Source organism: Triticum aestivum, chromosome 4A (assembly GCF_018294505.1).
Source record: "Triticum aestivum cultivar Chinese Spring chromosome 4A, IWGSC CS RefSeq v2.1, whole genome shotgun sequence".
NCBI classification, from domain to species: Eukaryota; Viridiplantae; Streptophyta; class Magnoliopsida; order Poales; family Poaceae; genus Triticum; species Triticum aestivum.
Window position 1 is genome coordinate 713,401,728 of NC_057803.1, and position 25,438 is coordinate 713,427,165.

Consider the following 25,438-nt stretch of genomic DNA (forward strand, 5'->3'; position numbering starts at 1 on the left):
ACAGGGTGATCTACAGCGCCAACGCCAAATCGGTCATCATGGTAGTGGGCTAGGGAGGCGACGATGACGTCTTGAGGAGGAGGGTGAGGGCGAGGGCGTGAGGAAGAGGTCATCACCGAGAGACACCGCATTGGCATGAGGTGAAGAGCCAGATCGAGGATTGGGGGTGCAGCGGCGGCTGCGGCTGCGGTTGGAGACCGGGAGACGACCTAGGGATAGCTAGGTATTGAAGGAGGGCGCAGGTACATGGATTTTTCTATGTCTGCTGCTGCGGGAGTGGTTTTTTTTCATGCGTAGAGGGGAGGGGACGAAAAAAAACAGCAAAAAAAACGGTTGAAAGTGGTGGGACGAAAATAAACCGTGGAGGCTATTCAACAACTCAGACATTAGGAGTGGAGATACAGTCGATCGACCAATCGCTATCCCTCCCAAACAAAATCGCTCGACGCGAGAGAAGGTGAAGGGGATGGGTTGGCCGCTGCGAGAGAGAAGGGTGGGGATCGGTCTATCGATCTGCCGCCACGAGGGATGCAACCGACTATGGGTTCGATTGAAACTGCTCCATGCAGATTTCAAGGATGCAATCTGTTTTTTAGAGGAAGGATGCAATCAGTTTCTCAGGTATTTATCGCTGGTGATGTGTCCGTCCTTTTCTCTGCCTCCATGCAGGTGCGTATATAGAATTATAGATGCCCCCCCCTACGGCGCAATATCCATAAGCATGGTGCTCTGCTAGGTTTCCCTTTATTTCTTGTTGTTTATGTACGATTCCTTCTTCCAGCAAACAATTACATTGTCCTCATATCCTCTCAATCCAAAATAGTTGTTGTTCATATTGGCCTTTGTCAATTGATTTGCTTAGATCTTGGAGATTGGTACTCGTTTTTACTTAGAAAATTCTTCAGCTCATAATATCTAGTGGCTTCTGGATAGATAATTACTTCAATTGTACTGTCAGATCTTATCCTTCCATGTTTTTATTCCACACACGATTGTGTAGATTATATATTTACATGTCATGGTGCTACCTTCTGTTGTATGGCATTTCTGCATAACTTTGCACACAATTTATTTGCAGAAGACTAGAAGACAATTCGTACTGTTTTTATTTATATGATAAATTGATAATGGGTTGTTCATAATCAGACCAAGGTAGCACTATTGATGCATTTGTTCACAAGATATCTCTTTCAAATGGAATCCTTTGCAAGGGTTTCTCCGGATCTATCTATGTTCTCAAGTAGCTAGCGATATATATTACTTGTGAAAAAATGAGTTGCTACCATTGCTAAACTACTCTACTACCATGTCAAGAAATTGGTTTAACTGTTGAAGATATTTTTCCATTTTAAGCGGCTGCTCTTCATACATCTTGCACTGCTCTCTTAGTGTAACCCAGAAAATCTGCTGATATAGGTATTGTTCTTAAACTTAATATTACTAATTATAGTCTCTTAGCTTGGAAATTATTTCAGGCCCATTCATTTGATCTCCCATCTAATATTTAGATTTCTATTTGTACTTTCACTTTCAAGTACAATTTAGGACAGTAGTGCTTATAAAGTTTTGAAATCATGACACTCTTGTGTACTCCACTCTGCCTTTGAATATCGACTGCACCCTTACCCTGTAAATTAGATAGTTGATGTGTAGCATCTTGTATTGACATTATGATGTATATTCTTAATCTTGTAACTAACACAACTTCTATTGGTTTATTAATGTCATTATGTCTTAGATTTTGAGGCCATGATCAATACAGAGAATCGTATGTAATTCGGGAGACTCGGAAAAACTAAATCCTCTTTGCTAGACAAGTGCACATTGAAAGGGCCTCATGCAAAGCTATCTCAATGGCCTATGCGTCTATACCCCATGAAGAATTGTTAGAACACTCCAAGGCTTGCTGTGAGTTGCTGCAGCAGTTTGGTTGCTGCCATGTAGTCTTCTATTAAAGTTGTGGGTATGCTAATTAAGTAGCTTCTTGATCTTAGTAATATGCACATCCAATTTGTAGTGAAATCTTCTCACATTTACATTTTAGCCTAGAAATATATCATTTATATGAGGTTTTCCATAGAACAATGCCTTAACTCCTATCCAGTTTTTTTGCGTGTAAGTTGTTGTGCTTCACCTATTCATGGGTGTGGAAAGTGTTTTTTGTCAAGATGCGTAGCTTGTTCAATTTGGCTCAATATAGCTAGAATTTGCAGGATGAAACCTGACAAAATCTGGCCGAAGCTGAACATTCATGCCAGTTATATTAGTGAAACATGCCAATGTTCATGGGTTGCGACATGCCACGGGTTCAGTTCTGTGGTATGTGCATGTTCCCTCATTCAGAGCTGCAAAGATGCAGTCTAGTTGTATTTTGCATGGAAGAAATCTGGCGTCATTGTATATTGAGCCTACCGGTGATCGCCGATAGAGATTGAGCTGTTTTTATTGAGGATCTGAAAATGTATAGACCAGCATCTTCAACTGCAAGGGTGTTAGAAAAACAAGAAAACAAGACGATTCAGGAAGCTACTAGGCTAAGAGTGGTGGAGAGTAACAGAAAAAGTAATGAAGTTGCACACATTCTAGTTTAGTAGAGGTCTTGGAGTGTGGTGTGCAGCAGATCTGCAGCCTACGGGTTGAGAATGACATCGCACGGTTGTAATGCTATCTCTTAACCTTACTAGCATACACCCGTTTTTATTAGCTGCTTTTGGAAGCTGCACACATTTCATCTTATACTTGTAACTATTTGTTGTTTTGACATATTTATCATACTATATGTTCTGTCGCATTATCCTCCAAAGAACAAGCGTCATATTGTCCCCCAAAAAAGTATTGTGCAATGCTTTGTTGATATAGAAAGTTAGATTTAATTTTGTTACTGGACAAACAACTTAATAAGTATTTCATCAACCTTTCATGTTTGATACCATTATACACGTTCAATTCTACCACTCTATGAAAGAATAGAGGGTCATGGTAACGTTTGTCATCTTGAGCCAGAAGAGTACACGCTTTATCAAAAACATGTGTCCATCAACCATCCTAATTAAAAACAATACACATGAGACATCCTGAGGCAAAAGAGCCCATGATCTGTCACAAAACATTTATCAGCCGTCCTAATTCAAAGTTCATAAACTCGAAACCCAAGCTCGAACCAAGTCTACTCGACTTAATACAAAATAAAAAAGCTCATGACACAACTTTCTTGATAAGCTATCAGATTCTTATTCAACTACATACCAATTTTAAAATGAAGGAGTCAAGCACAAGCTACAAGAAAGCACGATACCTAAAAGCATCCGGAACAAATTATACAGATTACTCTATACCCCAAATAACTGACAAAATAGATGGGCGCAGCAACGCGCGCCATCGACGATCTTGTAGCGCTAATAAGCAGTTTATTTAGCAAGGAAGTTGTTCCACCCTGCGGTGCTCAAAATGGGACAGGGCTAAATAGCAATTCATCATTGCTGGCAAGAATCTCCGGGTTGGACAGGCCATATTAGTTACTATCAGGAACACCCAGCGTCATGATTTGGTCATCGACCTCATTTACAAGTATGTGTGTGGCGGGGCCATCGATGCTAAATAAAATGCTTATTAACGCTATTTACTACTGTTTTAGCTCGTGTTTGTCAAGAGACGATGATTGTCGTTTTATTAGTGATCTACAACTATTTGTGAGATTGTCACTTATTAACTCGTAATGTTCTATTAACCGGTACTGTTCTACTGCGTAATGTTCTATATGTGCTTAATTTTAATGTGACTAGGAAATTTCCCGTGCGTTACAACAGGGCACAAATATTCTAAAAGTTTAGTACAATCATGAAAAATATATACCTTTATAGTCCTCATGCACATCTTGCCGAATCATGTCTTGTTCAAAAACATTTAGCTAGAAAGCAAATATAAGATGTAATGCATCCTTCGGTCCCGTTTTTATATGGACAGAATATGAGCGGGCGATGAAACCCCAAGATTGAGTTCTACTCCCTCTATAACAAGATATTTTTTAAAACTATGACAATGTCAAAAAATGTCTTCTATTACGTTACAGAGGGAATAGTTGCTTGTGTTTTTCGAACACTGGCACATACATAATCGTATTGTCGTCTACCTCGCTTGCGCACCATATTTTTTCTAGATTTAGTAGATCTATAAATGGTCTCACATATCTTGGGAGATGAAGTGTATTGTATGTCTAATTTGCAAGTGAAACGACTGTCACCTGCACAGGAGACGACATATTAAATTTCTTATTTACAAAAATGATCAAAGATGCATGCAATGATCAGGCTAAATACAGAGTAGTAAATCAGGAGTAAATTAAGTGGATGTCACATCTTAAGTAACTTAGGAGTTAACTTCTACGAGGTGGGCTCCTTTCTCCATGTTCTTTTTTCTCCCTTGAGCTAGCATATCGAAGTAAGATGAGCCTCTACCGAACATAAAGAGAACAACAACTCCGTTATACTCTTAATTGCAGCATGTAGAGTCATTTCGTTGAACATCTCTTAGGTGTTTAGATAGACGGAGGAACAAGAACTAAAAATCATATCATACCATGACATCCTAGGGAAGAAGATTACCTTGCAGCTGGCAGTCCCGTAGTGGTCCAGCTTCCATCCATGTCGCCTTGCTTTTCCATGACGGTCAAGTCTCTGGAGACGAAATCCCATTAGCAGTGCCCATGGCATATGATTACAATTTACAAGTTATACACTAATATATATCAACATACTAGAATGTATGGAAATCTGGACATTAGTGCATGCCTTGAATTGTTGAATGTCTTGAGCTTGTAGTCCTTAACTGTTTCACTACCTGAATCTGTGCTTCCCCCAAATCATTTCTCATGGGCAACATCAGCATGATCTGAGAAGATAAGCACTGTTCACTACTGAATGATTGTTATTACCTGAATCTCTAATTGGAGTCACATGCTCTCGCTTTGTCTTGCTCTTGCAGCAGTAGCTGCTGCTGCCACCTTTTTATTGGTGATCTCTCTGCTTTGTTACCACACATAAGCGCAATTAGAAAGCTGATCTGCTGATTGCTAATGCACGTACATGAATGCAAGGAGCTGCCCACATCGGGAGCTACGGACATGGTGGTCGGCCGTGGCGCAGCATCTTGAGAAGGACGACCTTGAGGCGCAGTACACCGGCGAGCCAGTCCCGGGATCCCAACTGCCCTCAGATGAAACGTGCCCACAGCGATCGGCCATAGGGGATAACAAAGTGATATATGAATCACGCTTTCAGAAAATCCAAATCGAGAGTGCATGTGCAGGGCCGTTGATGGGGGAGTGCGAGCAGCCTAGAGATTTATTTCCTTCTTTTCCGCGGATCACGACAATTTCTTCCTGCGTGACACGCGCGGGCCATGATTATCTTCCGTATATGCACGTGATTGTTTCCTTCTGATTTGTTTACCGATTTGGTTGAAAGAAGAAAGTAAATTGATGACCTTCATTGCGTTTATTGCATTACCAAAGAAGATATTCATTACCATACATGTACATACTGATCGTGTTTGTATTACCAAACAAAAGATTGGTTACCATACATGAATTATTTCGTTGCCGAAAATATAGTGGGTCTGTCCAGCCTGATGTGAATAAAACCAGCAAATAGGGAACCACCAGGAAGAAAACCGGTGGAGGGAGAAAAGAAAATTGGTGGTGGGGTGGGGGTCGTACAAGAGAAGGATGGACGAAGGGTGGGAGACGTAAGAGGGGAGAGGGAACATTACGTTCTTTTTAGGTAGTAGAGAAATGCTAAATGTTGGATGGTGTGAAAAAATATATTTTTTCCTGCACGCAACATTGGTGGCGTGCAAAATACATTGTGTGTCCCTAGATGAGATATTACAATGGTGGCATTTTTGGCAGGCTAGTAATACGTATAATACTGCTGACGTGGGCACCAACGCCATCACTAGTATTTAACAATGGCGCCATAGTGGTGGTGTGGTGTGTCCATGCCAGCAAGGCCATTTTTACACGCCATAGCTAGCATTTTCTACACAAGTGTCATATGCACATCTTCAGGGGGAGTTCCTCAATATCTTGTAGCCAATTTCTTCATACTCTGTTCTTACACTTTCATTATTTACTCCCATTGAAAACTTAACCAATTTGTCATCAATCACCAAAAAGGAGGTGATTGTAGTGCACCCTTAGTAGTTTTGAAGTATTGAAGACAAATAGGTTAAGGGACTAATGTGTTTGCGAGTGTACACAAAAGTTATAGTCCCTAAAGATTTGGTTTAACCCAGAAAAGACGACCCCTAAAAATGTATTTCTTCAAGTGAAGAAATTGGTACGACCTCTGAAGAAATTGATGTGAAGACTTTGAAGCTTTAAGACTTTGTTTTCATAGTTTCTTTTCTTATTTGAGTCATGGGAAAAACCGTACTGTTAAAGGGGGGTCTAGGTGAAACATATTTCACATTGTCATAGTGATGCTCAAACAAATACTTACAGAAGCCGCTTCGGGTGAAGCCATTGGAAATCTCTGGAACAGCTGACGACTTTGCTAGCACAGTGACGAAGTTCATCTGGTCTTTGAAGAATTTAGTCATTTTGACGAGTTATGATTTCGCCAGTGCGATATGCCTATCGTGAGGAATTGAGTGCCCCAACGAAATTGAGAGCTAAAATCTCCGACCGTTGCTGCACCGCATGCCAGCTGTCGAATGGATCCTTAACCTGTCAATGGTCATGTCCAAAGGGCATTTATGACAATTAATGTCGGGTTGCCTCCGGTCAATAAATAGCCGCCCCCGACAATCACCTGTCGGTTGGCTGCTCCGAGAGAGCTTGACATTTGTCATTTGAGAGCAAACCATCATCCGACGACTTTGAGAGAATCCTAAGTGTGGAAAACCCCAACTAGAGCCAAAGTGATTGAGCATCACTGAAGAGATTGATCTATGTGATCCGACGCTTGTTACCTTTGAAGACTATCATTCTTCCAGACGGTTAAGCGTTAAGTTCTGAGCACCCAAGAGTAATTGTGGTGTGCCGGTGAATAAGTCTGTTAAGGTTTTAGAAGTCTATCTTGAAGACTTACCATGAATGATTAGGCGAAGTCTAAGTGACCTTGACTCAAGAGGAATACAGTGAGGACTGCTTTCAGAGCTCACGCTCAACTGCTCCAACCAGACGTACAGTTGATTAAACAACTGGAACTGGTCTACCAAATTGTTGTGTCTTCATCGAGCCTATGTGATTTCAAATTCCTCAACCCTTACCTTTACGTTGTTCTGTTGTGTAAGAATTTGTGGTCTATCCTGTGCAGAACTTGAACTGAATATTTTCATCTTGTTGTACTCTAATTCTTCAGTTCATCTTCCTCGTGCTTGAATGACTGTATGATTGCATGTTCTTCATTTGTATGTATCATGTGTGCATGCCTTATGTTTGTCCGGTGGCTTAGTTTCGCTTTTGTTGCTATTTCGTCAACTTCATCAGAGTTTGACGAATTTTTAATAATCTCTCATCCCCCCCCCCCACCCCACTCCCGGCGTGAGAGTAAACGTGCGCTTTCATTATCCGTAATGGGGAAAAGATTAGATCTGAACCATATAATTCGGACCCACAAAATAAATGGTTTCTATTTTTGTATTAGTAGTGCATAATTAGTATAAGTATAATTATAGATAGATAGATATAGATATAAATATAGATATATAGATATAGATATAGATATGAATAGATACATATAGATACTAACATGCATATCCGCTGCCGACGACGCTTTGAGTCGCATCATTTTTTCCCGACGTTGCCCGCATGCCGCCGCTCCTCGTCCGGCACCCGGTACTTATCTTCATTATCCCCGCCATGCTCCTTGCCCTCCTCGGGCTCCCACCAACTGCTACGCTCGCCACCAGGTTCTACTCGTTCGACCTGATGCGCGAGTACCCTCACGATCCGGAGTCCTTCACAGAGGTACCTACGCTTCTTTGCCATTGATCCTATTCCCATCCCATGGCCTCCCGTGTGGAATTACTTCCTAACCACTTGTGTGATTACTAGTACGTACTTACTGTACTAGTTTAGTACTAGTAAGTATACTAAGTAGTAGTATGTCTCTTAGTGATTATTATGCCTGAAGTTTATTTATTTGTGTTCTTAAGCCTGTCGTTCAATGCAAAGAAATCAAGCAAATTGACTGGCATGTAACTACAAATAATGTATTAGTTAGTTTTATATATGATATAGGTTGGAAGAAATGAGGATCTAATCTCCATATTGTGTTTGCATTGCAGGGCCTCTTGTATGGAGGAAATGACACTCTTTTCGAGTCCACTGGCCTTTTTGGCAAGGTAAATGTTTCCCTTCTTGCTGACTTCATATCTTTCCTCCATGTAATCTTTCCCTAGATCAATCCCTCAAGCGACGATGTTTCTATACCACTAGCAGATTAGGTTCATAGTCAGTATGCGGTCTGAAGCTCTCTTGGTTTGATTAAAATGACAGTGGCAGTCAATTAGGTGTACTTTTAGTTGACTGCAGTTGGTTTCGATGACTCCCACGTAGCAACTACTCCGAGTTATGTAAGAACCTATACATGATCGATGCATAATCCTTTTATGCTGCATGTGTTTTTTTTTCTTGTATCATTAACTGATTCTCTAAAATCACTAAATATGTATCTCCCTCTTGGTTCTTCAACAGTCATCCGTGCGAAAGGTTGATCTTCAGACAGGAAAGGTACGATAAATACTTCTCTTATCACATTTATCGTAGCATAGTCTAATGTTTGCCACATATCCGACCTCTGCTATTCATTCCGCACTGAACTACTCCCTCTGTGCCAAAATAAGTGTCGCTGAGTTACTACAAAGTTGTACTAAACCAGCGACACTTGTTTTAGGATGGAGGGAGTACAACAGAACTTGTTGCTTATCATTTTGCCATTTCTCAGGTTTTAGTTCGGCACCAAATGGACGAGAAAATGTTTGGAGAAGGTCTAACACTTCTCGGCGATAGGTTGCTAGATTAACCTCAATTTTGTATCAGAGTCTTTGCACAACAATTGCTATCTTGAATATAGGTAGTTATTTGCTTATATTCTTTCATGTACAGCCTTATCTCATCTATTATTTTACTTCCATCTGTAGATTGTTTCAACTTACTTGGTTGACGAATGTTGGATTTACGTACGATCGACACAACTTTAGTAAAGTATGTTCCTGCCCCTGTTCTCTGCTTGATATAGTTTACATGTTTCTGTTGTGAACTCCCAGCCAGAATAATCAATAAAATGGCCGTATGCATCTCCCGGATGCAGAGGCCGGGGGTCATCCCTCTTTTCTAAAAAAAAAAATATTTTGCATTTCCTGGGATGTAGTCATGAGGATGGTGACTGTGAAATATCAAGATAATGGCGTTAGGTATCTTAATGAACTTGAATACATAAATGGTGAAGTGTGGGCAAATGTCTTCAAGGTTAGTTGTCTACTTCCTCCTTCCTCGAAATGCTGAATAGTCATTCTAGAGTACCAATTTTTATTTTTTATTAACTAATATGTTCATCAACGGCTGGAGGGCCAGAACATTTTCCATTAGAATATTGTTGCCACATCATTCCGTAGTGTCATCCGTAAATGCTTGATCCAGACAAAATGTGGATAAAGGGTTTCACAAAATGTGATGAAGTAGCATGCCTCAATTTTTACTAAGATTTAACGATTTTCCTTGTGTGTCATCCTTTTGGGGATTGGTGATTGGTACTGCAAAATAGGCCATTGGTAGAAACTCATCCCAAGCTTGGGATGAAGACAACCGCAGATTGTTCGGTGAGTTCTAGTGCTCGCATTTCTCTGTTTGTTGCCAGACCTCTTAAATTCTAAAATCTGGGAACCATGATGAACCCTTTCGGCACTTGCAGTGACCGGAAAATTATGGCCAACGCTATATGAGATTAAGCTACGTCACATTGAGGGGCCACCAGATGGGTCTATAGAGCAGCTATGTCCAGGGATCATAATTCCGGGTTCCGGAAATTTGCCCAAACAAGCCGGCTGGTCGGTTACCAGGTGATCGCTGGCCAGTTACCGGATTACATGGTTTCGACGTGTCCAGTTGTACTGATCTAGTGTGAGCTGCTAGTTAGTTTCATTCCAGAACTAGGCATGCATTCATACCCCAGATGTAAAGGTTGGGTCTTGCAAGGATGATTTTGTTTCGAACTGTTGTAATTGTCAAGGCACACAACATTTTCTTGCCATGTGGAGTATATATTTTAAATTATTCTTGTAAAATCTTGTTTGAGATTAATAGACAACAGTACATTGTATTAGGAAAGGGGAATGCATCATGTATAAGGGCATGTCCAACGCCGACCATCAAACATGTTCTCACACCATCTCCTTCCTTCTGTCGCCGACGCATGGAACCGAGGAGAACATGTCAGAGATGGAGGAGGCAAACGTGCTGGAGGATCCGAGGATCATGCTCGCCCGAAAGATTATCTCGGCTATGCGGTAAACTCACCGCGTCAAAGCGGAAGAGGCCAAGATGTTGTGCTTGAATGTGGCCTCTTTGGATGCAGGCGCAAGAATGATCGTGCAATCCGTCCTCTACCAAACATTGCAGCGGCGGAAAGATTAGTTAATAGCGGCAGGCAATGAGGACACGGCAGAGGCTACCTACATGGCGGCGACGACACCTTGATCTGGAGCAGATCGCTGGGATTGTCGGTCCGACAGGGAAGAAAATTGCACGGACTAATGTTCTTTTGGATTCGGGGACGTAAAAACTAAGCATACTTGCCACTTTTTGGCTGTGATTGAGCATGCAATCCGGCACGGTATGTGGATTGGACTTTATTTGAATTTCAAATTGCCCTCACGGACATATAGGATAGCATTTGATGGACGGTTTCCGTCCCTGTCCGCGGACGGATGCGGGAGGAAATTTGCTAATTGGCGTTGGAGATGCATTTAGGCATTTCTAACTGATCCCTTAAAGTCCATAAGGGAGTAAAAAATTGGTTTTACCCCCTTACGGCGCACCTAGCCAATCCCTAAATGTCATAGTGGAGTAAATTTTTACTCCAACTCTCAATATCCCTCCAAATATCCCAAAATTATCTCACTCGTGCGGCCGTCGAGTAAAATTGGCACCTCTCCTTCTCCCCCCCCCCCCCCCACGTACCACCCTGTCTCACATGGACGCATCCGCCGCACCCCAACGCCGCCACCGATGACTATCTGTTCGGCCGGAATGGATAGCACGGACCCTTCCCCCATCCCGCCGACCACCACCGTCGGCTTTTTGTCGCTGGAAATCACCATGCATCGCAGCCCATGCTGAAGAAGAGGTTGGGGATAAAAATTCCACCTTGTTCAAGCTCCTCCTCCAACCGCCCCAATGGCCTTCGGGATGGCCAGCGCCTCCCCGGCAACGGCCCATAACCTCCCCCTGGAGCCAAACAAGCTCAGATGACGTTGGCGGCAGCCGCCGCGCTCGCCGAGGCGGCTGCGAAGAAGAAGAAGAAGAAGAAGAAGAAGAAGAAGGCGAAAGTGGCTCCTCATCCTAGGCTGGCACTTCATGCAACTACTCCGGCGACCCCTAAGGGAACTACTTCGGCGTGGGTGGCGGCCGCAACCGACAACAAGCATCGTGGACACCAAGTGCTTGATTGTAACACCCCAGACACACTCACCGGTGGTCGTTACTCCTGGCGGGATCCAGACTGGCCCCACACATCAATAGTAGTCTTTTCTTTCATAGTTTGTCCTCAGTCGTGCGCATCGGGACCAACTTCCCAGTCGATCACCCATCTGAAATTATTCCAAGCTGAGCACGCTTAATGTTGGAGTTCTTTCTGAATGGGCTCCCGGAAAAGAAGGAATTCCTTATTGGTATGAGTAGTCTATCATCCCTATCAAGTCAGGCTATCACATACACCCCCACTCAGAGGAACCAACGTCCTCGTTAGGCCACATGAACGGTCCATCTTGACACATACGTCGATGCATCTAGTCCGGCACATGTGCCATGCCGTGTGCCACGACGGGTCACAAATGTCATGCACAACATGACCGCGGACCTGTTCGCAAATATCCACGTACCCACGAGGGTCGGCTCTGATACCAAATTATAATGCCCCGGGCACACTCACCGGTGGTCGTTACTCCAGGTGGGATCTAGACTGGCCCCACACATCAATACCAGTCTTTCATGCGCACTTTGTTCTCACTCGTGCGCACCCAGGACCAACTTCTCGGTCGGTAACCCATCCTAAAATTACTCCAAGCTAAGCACGCTTAAGTTTGGAGTTCTTTCCTAATGGGCTCCTGGAAAATAAGGATTTCCTTATTGATATGAGTATTCTATCATCCCTATTAATCCAGGCTATCACATTGACGAAATGCCTACAAGGTAAAAATAAAAACCTCACATTTGTTGGTTTCCAATAGTGATTGTTGGTGGCCGCTAGTGATGGTTGGTAGTGTTTGTTTTGCTATTTTAGTCCAGAGATGAACACGCTCGAATTCCTCATTTCTTTGGAGTCCTCTGCCACCAATGGACTTGATGAGTTCAACAACGACTTGTTTTGGGATCATTCGGAGGTGAACCAAGACATGGAACAAGATGTGACCGGGAAATAGGAGGAGGCCAGGGAAGAGGAAGCCGAGGAATAGGTGGTTGTGGAGGTGACCGAAGCAAGCACGAAGGTGCCAAGGTGTCACACTCAAAATTACAACCAAAAGAAGGATATTACTCTTTCTGATGCTTGGTGCACGATCTCCATGGATGCAATGATTGGAATGGATCAAATCAATACCATGTTTTGGGAGAGAATTACCAATCACTACAACACCTCTGTGGATGTGTGATCAGCCATACGCAAGGTTCTCTTGGGTATCATTGGAGCACCATTCATGACCAATGCAACCGATGGTCCGGCTGCGTCAACCAAGTGGACCAACCGAGTGGTGTGCAAGTGGCGTAGTATGGCCCCTACATCCAAGAACTATTCAAGAATAGGAACACCAAGTTCGACCACAAGCCCTTCATGTTGCATCATTGCTACAAAGAGATATACAAGAACGAGAAGTGGATCCAAAAAATCATGGGGGACCATTCCAAAGAGATCGAGGTTGAGCATATCCATTGAGGAGGACGCTGAGGTTGATGAAGATGCCAACAATAGACCGGAAGGAAACAAGACTGCAAATGAAAGAAATAAGAGAAATGCATTCGGTGGCACTTACAAAGAAGAACTTGTGGCAATGATCGAGACCAAGAAGGTGTTGGCGGCCGAACGCAAAGAAGAGAAGATGGCGAGGTTGAATAATCCCAAGGCGTTGGAGGATGAGAAATGGAAGGCCAAGTTGGCGGCCGAAGAGAGAAAGTTGAAGGCAAAGGAGCATAGGCTTGCAATTGAGGAGGAGAGGATTCGTGATTCCAAGAAGGCCGAAAAATGTGTTATCATGTTCATGAATCCAAACACAGTGGATGAAACCACGAGAAAGTATTGGGAGCTCACTCGTGGAGAGATCTTGGAATTCTCTCTTCGTAATGTTGGTGGTGGCTGAGAGGGTGGTGGCGGTGATGGTGGTGATGGTTGTGGCCGAGGGAGGGTGATGTTGATGGTGGTGACCGAGAGGGGGTGGTGTTGATGACGGTGTTGGTGGTGTTGGTGGTGGTGGCCTAGAGGATGGCGGTGGTGATGGTCACCGAGAGGACGGTGGAGTTGATTTCTTTGCCGATGACATAGTTTGAGTGGTGGCCGCCGAGGGGGTGGTGGTATATTCCATAGGTTGGCTCGATCCACAACATATACATATACTATGTTTGTGGTAATTTTGGATCAACCATTGTGTTTCAAGTGTTGTCTTTTTGGTGAACTTTGCATGTTTTAATTTGGAAAACGTGATGATGAAAATTTGTGTTATTGCGGTTATGATATGCATGTTTTGATTGGCATCTCTCAGAAAAGTAAACATCTTTTATCGCCCCCGCGTCGCTCCTCTGTCCCCCGCGCCACCCTCCTCCGGCGACATGGGGGCACCCTAGCCGCCGCCGGTAGCACTCACCTCCGGCGGCCTCCCCTGCATTGCCGCCGCCGGAGGGCCGACCAGTGAAGCCGTGCGCGGAACCCATGAAGGTGGCAATGGGGCGTATCTAGATCCTAGCACACTCCAGCGCCACCCTCCCCCATGGCGGTTGCTTGCTGGTCCGCGAAGCCGCGGGTGCGCCTTGGCCGTGCGTGCGCCCGAATCCGGCCTCCCCTCATCGGCTTGGCCCCTCCGCGCAGCTCGGGCTTGCCGAGCTCCACTCGTTGCCGAGCTCAATCCATGGCGGGCGCGGGCGCCCCCCGCCTCCAGCTGTCGCCCCCACCCCTGCCGGTCCAGCGGTGGATGCAACGTGTCATGGATGCAATCCTGGGCACCCATCCCTGCAGCCCCCTCCCACCGGCAGCGCGGGCAGTCTGTTGTTGGTGCTACTATTGGGCGTGGGACTTGCGCCGAGTTGGGGGATGCGCGTAACTTGTCTCATGCAGGCACCCCTTCCCCTCCTCCGGCGGCACTTCCTCCTCCTCGAGTTAAGGTGATGGCTCTCGTGTGACGATGACAAGGCTTCAATGGTAGTGGCAGGCAGTGGGCGCCCCGCGACGGGTCCTGCTGGCGCTGCTCCGACCCCGATAGCTTCGCCGTTTACTCCACTAACTTTTAAGGGGTCGGTTAGAAATGCCCTAAGCTGAGCTCTTGTAATACAAATCAGTGTGTGTGAGTTAATTCATATCTACTCGTACTCGTCAAAGGAACTTAATCGTGGCATTCTAACCGAAATGAAAAACTATAAAACAAGTGCTCCCTACGCCTCGATGCATAGGGCGTGCGTGTAGTTCTAGATCATTGATTGGACTAACTAAAAATGTGTTATATTTATCGATATCATATAATTGGATTCATATAAGAATGTAGTAGTTTCTAAATAAGGTAATATCGTCTGTGGTGCTTGAATTTGTCATGGATGTTCACTTTAGTGCATGAATTGGTTTTAAACTTGATATGGACATACAAATACGGTGCTAATCTCATTTATAGACATAAAGTGTGCTGATTTGGCACCGTATTTGGCTGACGTGGCATGGGTCCACTTCTAGCAACCAAACAAGATTTCAGTTAAATACCATGTGTCTGACTACCGGGTCCTGCCTGTCAGTAGAGAGGGAAAGTTGACCTGAAGCGTAGGAGCGACCTGGCTAACCACTCAAAACCAAAGTTTTATGTGGTTAAAACGCCCCTTACTCTTAATGTAATGTGAAGTAAAAATGCTTTTGTTTTATTAAAGGGTTGCACTCGGTGCGGCCCATTTAGCACATGTTAATTTTTTTTAAAACTGTAAAATGCATATAAGTCATAATCACAGTAATACAAATAAATTTCAAATAGTCGTGTGGTATCAATAATTATAAATGTTGTACATAAAATAAAAATAATAAATTCTTTAAAAATGTTCATGTATTTTAAAAAATATTTATGCATTATCGAAAAACATGCCTATAATTGAAATAATAAATATTAATTACAATGATGTTTGTATAATATTAAATAATGCAAATATTTTAAAAATTACAGTTCAAATATTTGAATAGTTATACGCACATTTTATAATTCATAAGTATGTTATTAATTTTTTTGTACAGTTGAAACTAATTCATAATTTAAAATTTCAAATTTAGATATGAATATTCACTCATGGATTATATTTACATTATTCATTATATAAAAATTATGAATGCTAACTATGAGTGAAATTCTACACCATTGAATATGCATAAATATTGGTTTATGTTGTTATCCATAAATTTCTATAAATTCAATATAACCATGCATGTATAAAAATATTTGTATTCACTATATATTTATAAAAATTAATAATTTTAAATATAATCAATGATTTTATATTTGAATTGATTGTAGTTACTAAACATTTTTAAACACTCATAGATTTGACTCAAAATAGCATATTCTAAGTAATACGTGCATACATCTATGTATTTATTTTGTGTGCACATGAATATTTGTAACCCACAACATGGCATAGGCCTGGTTTATAGATTTTTCTTAAATAATACATGTGTTTATTACGATTATAATCTATAGGCGTTTCACATTTTTCTTTAAAAATAATGTGTTCAAAATTAACAGATTTTTTTAAAGAAAAATGTGAAATTATAATTTACACATGTTACTACTCTGTAAATTATAATCACACTAATACACATGCTACTACTTTGTAAATTATAATTTACTGATTTTTTCAAAAAAAAAATAACATATGCTAAATTGGCAGCACCGTCTGCAACCCATTTAAGTAGCACATGTATTTTCCCTTACAATAAGTAAGCGAAATCACCAGTTGGGGAGTACTCATTGCAAAGATCACTCCAACTTCCCTGCTTGCGACAAGTGGCGCGCTGCATGTGCGCCCCTTGTCGCAACCTAAGAGTTTTCCTTTTCTTCGTAGATCCGTTTATTCAAAATGTTTTATCTCTCAAACCATGCGTCCAAATCTCAAACCGCTTTCACCGTTGGATTCTTCGCGTTGAGATCTTCAAAACTAGATCCCATGTTGATAGGTTTTGACGAACTTTTTTTCATGAAAATACCAGACGAAAAAACCAAACCGGGAGCATGAGTTTTTTCTCTTTCCGAAAGAGGCACGCCCGTGCCTCTCACGAAATCACAACTGTGCCTCTCGTGGAAGCAAAACCATGACTCTCGCGGAAGGGAAAAAAAAAGAAAAAACGTGTTTTTTTTGTTTCCGAAAAGGCACGGCCGTGACTCTCGCGGAAGCAAAACCGTGACTCTCGCGAAAGGAAAACAACAGAAAACGTGTTTTTTTTTCGTTTCTGAGAGGCACGGGCGTGACTCTCGTGAAAGCATAACTGTGCTCTCGCGGAAGCAAAATCTTGGTTGCTGTGAAAACTCCCTTGGTTTAGTGGCCAACGGTGGTGGCCGGCAATCTTCAAGTCGCATGGTAGAACCCAGACAACTAAAATATTGTTTTGTGCTACAAGTGGACCTCATGCCACGTCAGTTTAGTGCCACGTCAGCACATTCTACATCTACGAATGACTTATCATCATATTTGCACGTTTATGCCAAGTTTTAGAACTTGTTTGGTGTATTTTTCAAGTTCATGCACGAAAGTGAACATCCATGGCAAATTTATGCACCACTTGTGATATTACCTCTTTCTAAATATATTCTTGATTACATATAATACATATCTAGCTAGTTAAATTGATGATCTAGAACTACGCAGAATTGCCTTATGCACTGAGACAGAGGGAATATGTAAGGGTCACTTGTTGTCCGCTCGGATGTTTTTTCGTTGGTGTTTTTCAAATGATTGGTTGTCTGGCAAACATAATTCATCCGCCCAAGCACCGGCCGAATGTACACCGACTCTATAACATATCCAGTGACAAAAAAGTATTGCGACTCAACAGCGATGGTATATCAGTATCAAAACTTATTCAGAGCGCCAGAACAAAGTCGACAAACAGCAGGCTACCAAAGGGAACAGAGCAAACATGGCGTCGAGAACATTCATGGGGGAACAGAATGAACATCCGCGTCAGTATTATTCATGGGGGGCAGAAGCAAAAGGTGGCATTGGAAGGCAGAGATAATTTGTATGTTCTATATCATAGAGATACTTCGTTCCATGTCTAGTTCACATGTTGACACGTCGAAAGTGAGCCGTGGTCTGCACTAGTTCTTGCCCATCATGGCTCTGTCCTGCTGCCTCAGCCTCTCGCCTTCGCGAGAAAGATAGCCCTGGAATTTCTCCTGCCAAAATGAAAGCAAGAATGATTACACCTCAGCCACCGGTTAGCAACTGCTCACAAGTTCTGTAACAGTGGTAGCAATGCTAACATAAGTGAAGGAGCAAAAGAAATCATGTGCGTACAAGTAATCAAACTATCACAGTATATATATATATATGTGTGTGTGTGTGTAATCATCACGAGGATGCACTCTATAGACTACACATTGCAATTTCCCATACATTAATCGCGCTGAAATACCTTTGAAAAGGATCACTTGAGATAGCGTATAAAAAGAAGTTACTTAAGAAGTACAATTCACATCTCAGTATTCACTAGGCTTGGTTTTATGGGGCATCCCAAGGAGAGGTGACTACATGAGCATTATGTTGGTTCCAAGGGAATATGACTAAGACTTGTGGCTTAGGGTAAAAACAATAAGATTAAAAATGAAATATACAGAGGCATACAAGGAAGGAAGAGGTAGATAAAATAACTTCCAGCTGCTAAGAAACTGGATCTTGTTTTTATTGTTTAAAGAAGAACATTATAAGACGTCAGAAAACGCAATTTTGCATCCAGCTATATACTGAACTTAGAAATCCCAAAAGGTCAATAGTAAAGAGCTAGAAATTAACATAATCGGTACAGACAAAAACCAAAATAATGTCATAACTAGGAACCAAAAACATACCAAATTGCATATAGCAAAGGTATATGTGCCATTTTAAAAGACAGCATCTAGAATATAGAGTATTAAGATGCCTAGTCCAATGTGAGTACACAAGTCCTCAGTATTTCAACCAAAATACACCAACACTGAACTTGAAAGGTATATATCTTAACGAATTTCTTTTACAAACAGGTAAAGCAACCCATTATACAGTAGTGGGTGACATAACAGAAACTCTGCAGTCTTAAACAGCTATACTGACAAATGGGCAAAGCAATCCATTAAGCAGGAAACGGTAGACATAACAGAAACTCCACTCTCTCAAAACATCTATACAAAGAGGAACCTATTATGGCAAAGAACACATAGCAACTTTGCCATCATAAGGCATGTTTAGCTTTTCAACGCTGTTACTTATTGGAAATCTTGTATTATTACCCACTTGACCAGTCCATCACTATTCAATTCGATATATACCCGTTACCGCAATCTGCAAATTATGTGGGTATACACCTAACACTATATCAAAACAGGACATATAGTTGAGCTGCAACTCTTGCTATCATTAACGCTAATGATAGCAAGAAGTAAATGCGCCTTGCACTTTGCATGTTACACAAATCAAGACCCGGTAAGTTACAACATTAGCCTACACAACCATGTGCGTAGCCTCCCAAAAAACTCTGTTTACGGATAGCACCAAAGCATGAAGAGACGACCCCTTTGCTTGATTACAACAACGTTTGCTACTTTGCTGCTATGTAGTGCATCATAATGTCTGTTCTGACATGCAATCTATGATTTTTTACATCCCGTGAAAATAGACGATTACTCGAACCGAAAAACATATTCTGACTTTGGTGTCGCTACAAATTGGGAAACCAGGTCTTGTCCTCTGAAATAGTAAGATATAACCGAAACCAGTAGACAGCATGACTAATTAATTGTGATGTGCAACTCCGGTCCTTGAAAATTGAAACCAATCTATCTAGAACTAGCAACGGGGTAGGCTGGAAGGAACGCCAACCCCTACCGGGAGGGAGGCGAGCGAGCCGCCAGATCCACAGTCCAGCGGGCGCGCGCAGCAAACGGATCTAAGTTGATCTACCGGGGCGGACGCGCGGACCAAGCGGCCAACCGGCCAAAACGACCGCGGCCGTCGGGCGGAGGTGGGGGGGTCGGTGACGGGGTTTCGGGAGGGAAGGGGTTGGTTTACCTTGCCGCCGAAGAGGAAGATCCCGGCGAGGCCGGCGGCGCCGACGCTGCCCCAGATGACGACCGTGGAGGAGAGCAGGGACCAGTTGCGGTAGATCATCCTCGCTTCTTCCGCGGCGGATTGGATTTGGATTTGGATTCGGGGGAGATCGGAGCAGAGACCGCAGCAGGTTTGGGGAAGGGGAAAGAGAAAGAGGAGGAGGGATGGCCACGCCGAGGTCTGTCTGTCTGTTGTCAGCTCCACGGCCCGGCCCAACATGAAGGGCTGGCCCAGCATCCATCGTGAGTCCAATGCACTCCCTCAAAAAAAAAAAAAAAAAAACTTAACGAGGCCAATGCATCTAAAGCGGAAATGGTCGAAATTGGGTGCTTTCATATTTTCTTGGCACAAGCTGAAATGAATACATAGAGTCTAGGTACAAATGGTTCTGGGAAATTAAACGGATCAAATGCGATGCGCACATGGAGATAGAAGCAAGTGTACACCGGAACTGAAAGACCTCTTGAAACACAAGGAAACCAACAAAACATTCAGCTTTGGCAACACAAGAAACTTGAAGGCATCAAGCAACCAAATTACATTGACATAGTAGCGCAGCTCAAACTCCGATGGCATACTCATGGTAGTAGACTAGAGTTAGGGATGGCAGTGGGTACCCATTACCCATGTACGTACCCTGTGGGTAAAAACTCTATTAGGACAAGGGTATGGGTCAATATAATATTCATGGGTACATAAATAGGACAAATTCATACCCATCGGGTATAGTGGGTACGTGTATGGTTTAGTATAACCCATACACATGTACCCATGAACCCGCATATATTCTGACAAATAGGCTTTATATATTATTTATTCACATATTAAACAAATTATATATGTACATAAATCCCGCAGCCCTAATTAAAAAGACCTCATCATGCATGTTATGTTGATCTACTAATTTATCTCTCATTGTTCGCTCATGTTGTTGATTCCTACTATTGACATGACCCAGGGCCTGGGCCTGGGGCTTGATCCCCAGTTACTTTGCTTGATGCCCAACTACTTATAGATGTTCAAATGAAGTTTTGTTTCCATATTCCAGTTTCTCATGAGGAGGGCTTCCAAATAAGACCCATTTTGAATACAGCTTGACAAAATTTGATAGTATGAACGACCGATAAAATTACGGAAACACTAACGCCCACACGTGTGGGCGTTATCCAACTCGCCCACACGTCTCGATCGTCGTCCAATGCCTTTTGCACGAATCTTGGCACGAAAAGGTGGATTTGGTGTGTCACGTAGGACGGGGCTGGTGTGTGGGTGTTGGAGAGTTTGCCCACACGCTCGCACCATGTTGTTTGCCAGCTGTGCTGTGTGGGCGAACTAGTTTCTGCCCACACAGTCAGCCACCTACTTCATGCGCGTGTGGGCGAACTGCTTTTCGCTCACACGACACTCCTACGTTGTGGATGGCAACTGCAGTTAGGCAAACGTGGCAACTAGGTAAACACACATGGCAACTGTGATTTTTTGCTAGATGGCAACTGCAGTTGCGCGTACGTGGCAACCAGATAAACACACATGGCAACTGTGATTAACAATACATGGCAACTATGGTTTGGACCACACGTGGCAACTAGGTAAACACACATGGCAACTACTGTTTGACCATATGTGGCAAGTAGTTAATCACACACGGCAACTACGGTTTGATTACACGTGGCAACTATCATAAATTAGACATGGCAACTATAGTTTTTTTTGCGAGGTAATACGTTTCTCATTCATAAAATAAAGATCCGGTTACAAGACACGTAATCACCGACATTAGAGTACTAAAAGGATAGGATAATCCTACACAAAAAACCAGCGCCTGTTCCTCTCCTTCGGCATCACCGAAGTGATCACCAAGAGAGAGAAGACAAATCACCTCTTCATCCGAGCTCGACGCGGCTCCATCGTTGATCTGCAGCTTTACGGACCTCCAAAGTAGTTTGTCAAAAGCAAAACCATTGCCGTTGAAAGAATCAGACCGGGGCAACGTGTCCCCGGACACGCCATCGAACTCCAGACCTGACATCCCCGCACAACTACAACGTCGGAGGAGAAACCAGAGTTGTCAGCCTCCAACCACACACCCAGCACAAGATGCACCATCTTCCAGCTGTCAACTGCGCAGGCCGTCGTCTGCGCGTACTCCCGGACGACAAAACCTTCCTACTCCACCATGACGTCGAAGACAACGCCACAACAACGGGGACAGAGCAGAAGGAGAGACACACCTGATGGAGTCGCCACCACCGCCTCGTCGACACCATCCATGGACCCTGACTTCACCGATCTGAAGGATCAGCAAACACACGATGCCATCAACTCCGAGACGCCGCCATGAAGGACACTGCCGGTGTGGGAGTGGAGCTGAGGCAGATTTATTCGTCCGGACGCCGCACCCACCACCCCAACGACGCACCACGACATACAAAACCAAAACCTAACTACAGAGCGGAGGAACGGGGTCCCCCCTCCCTCCCGCCGCTGGAGCAGCAGACGGAGGGAGAGGGGACCAACGATCGCGCCGGTGAAGATCGGTGGAAAGCTGGTCGCCTGCCTGGTTGCCGCTCCTGGCGGCTAGGTCAGGGAAAACAATTGGGGGATCCCAACAATTTGTTTCATGACAACTATAGTTAACCAAAATAGATAGAGTTGACATGCTTTTACAACTACACTTGCCATCCCGGATAACTACATCTGTCAACCAGGATGGCAACTAATTCGTCATCCTGCGGTGTACCTAACGTAGCTGCGCCAGGACGTGTGAGCATTTTTGCTTCGTGCCACACGCGCGAGATGGAGTTGAGTAGTACTTGTTGGCGTGTGGCACGAAGTAGCCGTGCCCACGTGTGGGCAATTCTAATGTTCGTCCACACACATCCCGTGTGGGCTGCCTCCTGCTCACACCACACACGGTGTGTGCACGCATGTCGAATATACCACACGTGTGGCAGTTATCGGCGTCCTAAAATTACGATTTTATACATATGACCGGCAAAAAAATGACTATATATATATATATATATATATATATATATATAACTTGGTATAAGTGAGCGAGAAAATCTCAAGTTTCAGTTGAAACCTCATAAGTTTCAATGATCGAAACTTAAAACTTACTGCGCCATCATGTGAGATCCAACTACTTCACGAATTGCGAGGCAATCGAGCGACTGAGCAGGGCTTGGCAGGTGCGTGCCCGTGTGAATTTCCGAGTCTCAGTCCCCAGCAATATTATTGAGCCTAGTGCTTAATGGAATTTTGTTCCATAGTCAAAAAAGAAAAGGTTTGAATCAATCATAACCTGTACGTTCTGCTATCTTTACCTGTATAACTTTCTTGAAAGCTCTAGGAGGTGGCTCAACCAAACCAAGATCGGTTCCAGGATACGAATTTATCACCTTTTCTTTTTGATGGAACAAATTTATCACCTTAATCATGCAGGAAGCATCGACAAGTTCCTTCTTTAGGGGACAAGTTCCTTTTTAAACCATCGATCTATTATCACGTTATTAGTCATGGTGTACTAGTACAATGGAAAGAGCGGACCTGTCTGTGTCTTGGCTGGCATCAACGAGTATAAGGCGTTTGATGTGCTTTCTGTGCACGAGACAAACGAGCCCGTGGTGCACAACCGGCAAAGCATCCAGGCAAAGGAAAAACGAAAGCGGAGGCCGCGCGCATACGGTGTGGATTACGTAGGGCAGGCAACGCAACCCGATGCCAAACGAGCTGGTCCATCGGGTGCTCATCACATTGTTTTTGGAGATCTCTCATACGGCTAGTCAGGAATAGATTCTTTTACCACTACTATTCTTTCACCTAGTCAGAGTAAATGTTGCTATTTGTAATTCAAAGCTCATCACATTGAATGAAATATTCGGTTTATAAACTTTTCCGCCGCCACCTCCCTTCATCCAACAACGCCGCGAAATTCCTCCTCTGCCGCCAGCACCCTCCCGCCGCCGCACCTTCCTCCCCCTCGCCGCCTCATGAGGCACCGTCGGGCAATGTCCGCATGGCTCCGGGAAGGTGGTGGCGGGGCCCTTCTCCGGCTGGCCGCGGACGTGTGTGGTGGTGCGTGGCCTATGAATCGGGTGCGGATCTGGCAGGCAGGGTAGAGTGGCGAGGTCGGGTGTACAACAATGGCTCACGGTGCCGGTGTGGCTTGGCTTCGGCCTGAGGGTAGGGCATCGGCCAACGGCTGTTGACCTAGATGCGGATCTGATGGTGGCCTACTCGACAACACGACGGGAGGCCAAGTACGGCTAATCAAGCGACCACACGCGTGGGATCCGGGCCCTTATGCCTGGATCTAACGGTCGCGGCAGTTGTTGCCGTTGTATGGGCAAAGACAGAAATAATGCATCAGCCAATTCCTTTTCTAGGCCCCATTGGAAAAAGGAGCAAAATCATTCTATCCTATCCTGTTCACGGATAGGTTGTGCACCAATGCTATCTTTATTACCCTGTATGTATAATTTGTGGGGTCATAGGCTTTCTTGAAAGCTTCTTAGCAGGTGGCACAACCAAACAGAGATCGAATCCCGGAGACGAATTTATCACCTTAATCATGAAGCATCGATAAGCTCTTTTTCAAAGCATCGATCTATTTATCTCCAATGGAAAGAGCGGACCGCGAACCAACCTGTGATTGGATGGTTAGAGGGTCTGTGGTATCCCCAGCCCACCAGGGTTCAAATCCTGGTGCTCGCATTTATTCCTGGATTTATTTCAGGATTTTCGGCTATGCACATTCAGTGGGAGGAGACGTTTCCGTCGACGACGAGGCGCCTACGGTGACTTCGTAAATCTCAAGATGATATGCCGGCTCAGTCTTTCGGAGGTGCTCATAGGGGTATGATGTGCGTGTGTGCGTTCATAAGGGTGAATGTATGCGTGTGTATATGAGCGCTTGTGTCTATACTGATGTTAAAAAAAATGGAAAGAGCGGACCTGTCTTGGCTGTAAAGTATGAGACGTTTTTTTATGTGCCTTTTGTGCACCAGATGAACGAGCCATACCGGCAAAGCATACCGGCAAACAAAAACGAAAGCGGAGGCCGCGCGGATCAGATGTGGATTACGTGGGTCATGGGCACGCAAAGCAACACGATGCCAGACGAGCTGGTCGGGTGCTCGATTGATTTTTGCAGTGAAACTTTCTATCTATTCATGTTTAATCATGACAGTAAGACAAACATTAAAAATAATAAAAATTACATTCACACCCGTAGACCATAATGATCTGGGCATTCCAACGGGCCCTAAATATTGAAAGATGTCATCGCAAGGAGCTAAAAATATTGAAACAGTTTATAATTCACAACTTCGTTACAAAAGCATTAGAAACTTCGTACGTAAATGTTTGCATGCAACAACACTAGTGAGATCTAATGGAGGGAAGTAAAAAATAGTGCTCCCTCTGTCCCGAATTAGTTGACTCATATTTATCTACATATGGACGTACAAACACAATTGAATGTTCAATACACCCATATCTAAACAAATCTAAGTCAACTATTTTAGGACGGCGGTTTGCATTTCTTTCTTTGTATAATATTTTCCTCTGCCCTGGGAATAAGTGCCACTTGTAGAGAATTAACGATGCGTGCGTAGCTACCAGCGTAGACGTGAACTCAATATCCGAGCATGATAATATATTGAAAGATAAATCATATTTCTATTT

General features: G+C 43.6%; 2 protein-coding genes and 1 pseudogene across 2 annotated transcripts; 2 read left to right on the forward strand and 1 right to left on the reverse strand.

The window, feature by feature from the left end:
* Positions 1-7,774: 7,774 nt before the first annotated feature.
* LOC123083328 (glutaminyl-peptide cyclotransferase) lies at positions 7,775-10,161 on the forward strand. Its single transcript, XM_044505395.1, has 7 exons — positions 7,775-7,969; positions 8,290-8,346; positions 8,699-8,734; positions 8,949-9,013; positions 9,145-9,208; positions 9,768-9,822; positions 9,915-10,161. Exons 1-7 carry the CDS (start codon positions 7,811-7,813, stop codon positions 10,064-10,066), a joined length of 588 nt encoding a protein of 195 aa, XP_044361330.1. The 5' UTR covers positions 7,775-7,810; the 3' UTR covers positions 10,067-10,161.
* Positions 10,162-11,469: 1,308 nt separating this feature from the next.
* LOC123084372 (uncharacterized) lies at positions 11,470-13,979 on the forward strand (annotated as a pseudogene).
* A 3,530-nt stretch (positions 13,980-17,509) lies between these two features.
* LOC123088293 (succinate dehydrogenase subunit 8A, mitochondrial) lies at positions 17,510-19,948 on the reverse strand. The gene is made up of 2 exons (XM_044510485.1): positions 19,712-19,948; positions 17,510-17,844 (listed from the first exon to the last, which is right to left on the reverse strand). Exons 1-2 carry the CDS (start codon positions 19,808-19,810, stop codon positions 17,767-17,769), a joined length of 177 nt encoding a protein of 58 aa, XP_044366420.1. The 5' UTR covers positions 19,811-19,948; the 3' UTR covers positions 17,510-17,766.
* Between the last annotated feature and the right edge of the window lie 5,490 nt (positions 19,949-25,438).